Source organism: Caloenas nicobarica, chromosome 6, assembly GCF_036013445.1.
Source record: "Caloenas nicobarica isolate bCalNic1 chromosome 6, bCalNic1.hap1, whole genome shotgun sequence".
Classification (NCBI taxonomy): Eukaryota; Metazoa; Chordata; class Aves; order Columbiformes; family Columbidae; genus Caloenas; species Caloenas nicobarica.
In genome coordinates this window covers 732892-737819 of record NC_088250.1, presented here as the reverse complement: position 1 = coordinate 737819, position 4928 = coordinate 732892, and the positions used below count along the sequence as shown (strand labels likewise).

Here is a 4928-nt window from a genome sequence, read left to right as displayed (position 1 = left end):
CCAGGAGCAGCTCCTCTGCAAAGAACGGCAGGGCTGAGAGGTCTGCCTGCAGCACTGAGGGGAGAGGAGCCAGGCTGAGAGAGGAGAAAGGCAGTCTGGGGTGGTGAGGCAGCTGAGAGCTCACTGGAGGAGAAATCTACACAACTCTTAACATAGAAAGTCTCTGGGTGAGTGGCGTTGCAGATCAAGATCCTGCAATTCTGTCCCAGAGCTGGCACATCCCCTGGTTCTTGTGGAGGAGAAGGATCTGCTCTTCAGCAGGGATTCCCTGAATGGACATGGCACGACAGCTGCCTTCTCCCAGCTGCAGGGTGTGAGCTGGGACAGCACCCAGGGGTGCCCAGGGCTGTCCTGCAGAGCAGGGTCCCTGCACCCCAGGGCTGTGCCAGGGCAGGGACTCTGCTGCCTGCCAGGGTCAGCACTCAGCCTGCCCAGGGAGATCCCCACGGTGCTGTGGGGAGAAGCTGTGGGTGGAAGGAGCAGCCCCCAACAGGGGAGAGTCCTTCTGCTGTTGAGAGGGAACTGCTTGCAGCTCCAGCTCACTCTGAGGACACTTGAAGAGAGTCCTTGTGAAGGACACTGAAGCAGCATTTTGCCAGATTCTGTGCTTTGAGTTTTTCCAGTCTTGGTTGGCTGGGTGGGCAGTGGGAGATGGGAATTAATTTCTCTACCTGGAGACCGTAGTTCTCATTAGGACTTGTCTGAGTTGCTCCTGAGCCCCTGCACACACAGAGCTGCCTCTGGGCAGTGCCTGGTGCCAGGAGGTGTGAGCAGGGCAGAGCTGAGCGCACAGCAGGTGGGATGGGCTCTGTGACACTGACAGGGAGCAGACCCAGGGACAGAGAAATAGCTCCCAGCAGGGACAGCTCCAGGCAGGAGAGACATGAGCAGGCAGGGAGAGGGAGCTGCAACCAGAAATGCTGGGTAGGGGATTCAGATCCCGCCCCGCCACCATCCCCTGCAGTGCAGACACATTTCCCAATGCAACTCTTTGGTCTCCTCTCCTCCCCAGCAGAGCCTCTGCCCCAAAGACATGGGGTCCAGGTCATGATTCTCCACCTTGGCAGCTGGACCTCCAGGTGAAGGGTTCCTGGAATATGGTATGCAAAAATGGGGCTGAAAGAACTTGCCCTACAGTGTCATTACGTGAGTGGCAGCAGCATAGCCAGGTAAGGAGAAGGTTTCACAGCATGCCCATCTGCCTTTCTGTCCTTGCTTTATTTTTCGGGAGCACTGCTGTGTTCTTCCCTGTTTCTCCACCTGTCCCTGGTGCCCTTGCTCGTTGGGGTGGGAATGTGGGTCCATTTTTGTTCTGACACCAACACAGGGGATCTTGACCCAGAGGTATGTTCATGGAAACTAAATGCCCAAGTTGCATTTTAAACTATGATGAACCTTGTTATTCCATGTGTAGAAACGGAGAATGAGCTGACACATCCCTCATTCAGGGAGGGGGTTTTGTATGAGAAACAGCTGGGTTTTTTTTTCCTCAGGGAAGTCTCGCCTAAAATGTCACTGTCTTTTCCTCCTATGACAGGTCCTCATGACCATTGGTGGCCAATGTCCAACAGCAGCTCCATCACCCAGTTCCTCCTCCTGCCATTCGCAGACACACGGGAGCTGCAGCTCTTGCACTTCGGGCTCTTCCTGGGCATCTACCTGGCTGCCCTCCTGGGCAACGGCCTCATCATCACCACCATAGCCTGTGACCAGCACCTCCACACCCCCATGTACCTCTTCCTCCTTAATCTCTCTGTTCTTGACCTTGGATTCATCTCTACCACTGTCCCCAAATCAATGACCAATTCCCTCTATGACACCAGAACCATTTCCTACTCAGGATGTTCTGCCCAGGTGTTCTTCTTTTTGTTTTTAATGTCAGCAGAATTTTTTGCTCTCACGATCATGTCCTACGACCGCTATGTTGCCATCTGCAAACCACTGCACTACGGGACCCTCCTGGGCAGCAGAGCTTGTGTCCACATGGCAGCAGCTGCCTGGGCCAGTGGGTTTCTCATTGCTGTCCTGCACACGGCAAATACATTTTCAGTACCCCTCTGCAAGGGTAATGCTGTGGACCAGTTCTTCTGTGAAATCCCCCAGATCCTCAAGCTCTCCTGCTCACACTCCTACCTCAGGGAAGCTGGGTTTGTCATGTTTAATGCTTCTGTATTTTGGTGGTGTTTTCTGTTTGTTGTGCTGTCCTATGTGCAGATCTTCAGGGCCGTGCTGAGGATCCCCTCTGAGCAGGGACGGCACAAAGCCTTTTCCACGTGTCTCCCTCACCTGGCCGTGGTCTCCCTGTTTATCAGTATGGGTTCCTTTGCCTATCTGAAGCCCCGCTCTGTCTTCTCTCCTTCCCTGGACCTGCTAGTGGCAGTTCTGTACTCGGTGGTGCCTCCAGCAGTGAACCCCCTCATCTACAGCATGAGGAACCAAGAGCTCAAGGGGTCTATCAGGAAAGTTCTTGCAGATGTGTTTCTCAGTGGTAGTAAATTTTCCATCACTCTTCAGGGATGACTCCCACAGTGCCCCATTAAAGGCTTGTCCTTTGTTTGCTGTTTTCTATTTTCTTAATAATTATCTGTATTGTAATTAGTTTTTATTATTTTCCTACGTAGATATTTGAATCCATCACACTTCTCTTGAGGAACGGACCTACTCTGTCTAACTGATATAAAAGTGTGCCTCTCACTGGGCAGAGGTGACATTCTCATAGCATCTCTGAAATAAAACGGGATCCCCCAGTGCACTGACTGATGTTTGGTCTCTTCTTCCAAAGCTGATATCAACAACAAACCCAAGGAATTTCTCCCCAGAAGGGACTGCTCTCCTTGGAATTGGAAAAGCTCATGGTCCCATTGGTAGCTGTTAGAGACCAAGGGGGTTGGATTTTGGACTCACTCATTGGTGTGTGGTGACTATGGAGATGGTGAGCAGTCAGTGAGGTAGGTACCCAGGGCTTTCTGAACTCTGACAGTGCAGAAGAAATTCTCCAGGTTGGTAACCTGGAGCTTTCTGGAGAGTTTTGGAATTCTAGCGGGACAGCCTGTGCCTGGGGTAAGCGGTGACTGAAGCCTCACTAAGTGAGAGATCACTCAAGGTAGAGTCACCCAAATGGGAAGTGCAAGTACTGGTACTTGCAAGGAAAATAGATGGACATCCCCAATCATTCACAGACCAACAGAGAACAGCACCTTTGCAGCCAGCACACAAACCACAGAACACACACACCCACCATGGACAACACAACCATCCCCATCTGTTCTTTTCTCAGGCTGATCTGGTGTGAAGGTCATGAATGGTCTGTTGATCCTCTGCAGCACTTACCCACATTCCCTGCAGTGTGGGCCTGAGTTTTGGGTCTGCCCAGGCATCCTTCCCACTCTTGGAGCTATTACCTACTTGGCAACTCCAGCCTTGGGTCTCTCCCCATCCTGGTGTCCTCCTCTTGCAGCCAGCTCCCCTTGCAGCCAGCCAGCAAAGCACGGACATACAGTCACACACACACTGACAAGCTCACAGAGCAAATTGCCAGGAGCAGTGTTTAATAAGGAGGCAGGACACACCATGTGATCAGGCCCAGGGTTCGGACAGATCAGCACCAAGCAATCCCTTCTCAGCTGCAGCTGTCCCCTCGCATCCCTCCCCACGCACAGGCTTCTTCCTGCCAGCTTAGCTGGGTTGCTCCCTGTCTGTGCCCCAGGCCCCTCCCCAGTTAACAACTGTCAGCAATTACTTTTCCCCCACTGGTCTCAGGTTTGTTCCATTTGTACCACCACTTGGTAGCTGAGATGCCATTGTCAAGGTCATCTGGGCCTTCAATGGCACCTCTGAGGGGTTCCCCTGGCACTGTGCCCTTGCAAGACTTGATGACCCAGAAGCTTCCCAGTGCTCCTCTCCAGGTCTCCCTGCAATTTGGCCTCTTCTCATGTCTCTGCTCTTCAGCCACTGGTGAGACCAAGCTGGGACAAGTGGTGACACCAGTACTTCTAGTCCCTTCTCTCATGTTCTCTTTCCCATCCCAGTTGCTCGTGTGATGTCCATGTGCTCCCATGTGATGTGCAGGTGTCTTTACCCCACGGCAGGGCCTGTCCAGGGGCTCAATTATGTGCCTGCAGCCTTCACAGCTGGTGTTGTTGATGGTATCATGATGCCAGCCTGCTCCTGGCCAATCACATCACTGTCATGAGGTGACCTCCAAGCAACAGCCACATCACATTGGTTTTACCCACCTCTCCCCTCCTTGAGCTGTCACCTGGGTCACGTTGGGGTTTGTGTGGCTCTTGGTGATCTCGCAGCACCTTCCTGCTGCAATACAGTCAGGGCGACCTCCCAGGCACCTCCCACATACTTCCACTTGCCAGCCTCTCTCCTTCCCCCGCACCCCATTCCACCCATCCTCCCAAACTCTCCCCTCCCCTCTTGTCCACCCTTCCCTGCCCTCCCTTATCCGCCGCTCTGCTCTCCACCTCACCTCGCCTCGCCTCGCCTTGCGCCTCCCCTCCCCTCCCCTCCTCTCCCCTCCCCTCCCCTCCCCTCCCCTCCCCCTCGCCCTGTTCCACCACCTCTCCAAGAAGGTGTTACTGCTTTTAGGGTGCCCTGTGCCTCCCCTTCAGCGAGGGAAGAGGTCCAGTTCCCTTGGCCTCTCCACCCAGCTCATGTGCATGATAACAGTGTTGAAAATTGCAGGAAAATACAGCTGAAGAAAGAAATCTGTGTTTAATGGAGTTGCTACCCAATGTGGAAAATACCACAGAAACTCTCTCAGAAATACCGTAAGAGGCTACAAAACAAGAAATGCATGACCAAGGGGGTAGGATGTTCTTTTTGCAGGGTATTACAGTAGTCACATAGACGATCTTAGGTAGGAGGAAATAAAAACAGAAGCAAAGGCTGTGGTCAGGGAGAACCTGAGAGCTTTCCCT

The 4928-nt window shown here is 53.1% G+C and overlaps 1 protein-coding gene across 1 annotated transcript; it reads left to right on the top strand.

The window, feature by feature from the left end:
- Positions 1–1560: 1560 nt before the first annotated feature.
- On the top strand, positions 1561–2520 carry LOC135990539 (olfactory receptor 14J1-like). The gene has a single exon (XM_065638271.1). It carries the CDS (start codon positions 1561–1563, stop codon positions 2518–2520), a length of 960 nt encoding a protein of 319 aa, XP_065494343.1.
- The last annotated feature ends 2408 nt before the right edge of the window (positions 2521–4928 follow it).

Bases quoted from the DNA above. Each gene is read 5' to 3' on its own strand.
- LOC135990539 (XM_065638271.1), top strand. From the start codon at position 1,561: ATGTCCAACAGCAGCTCCATCACCCAGTTCCTCCTCCTGCCATTCGCA.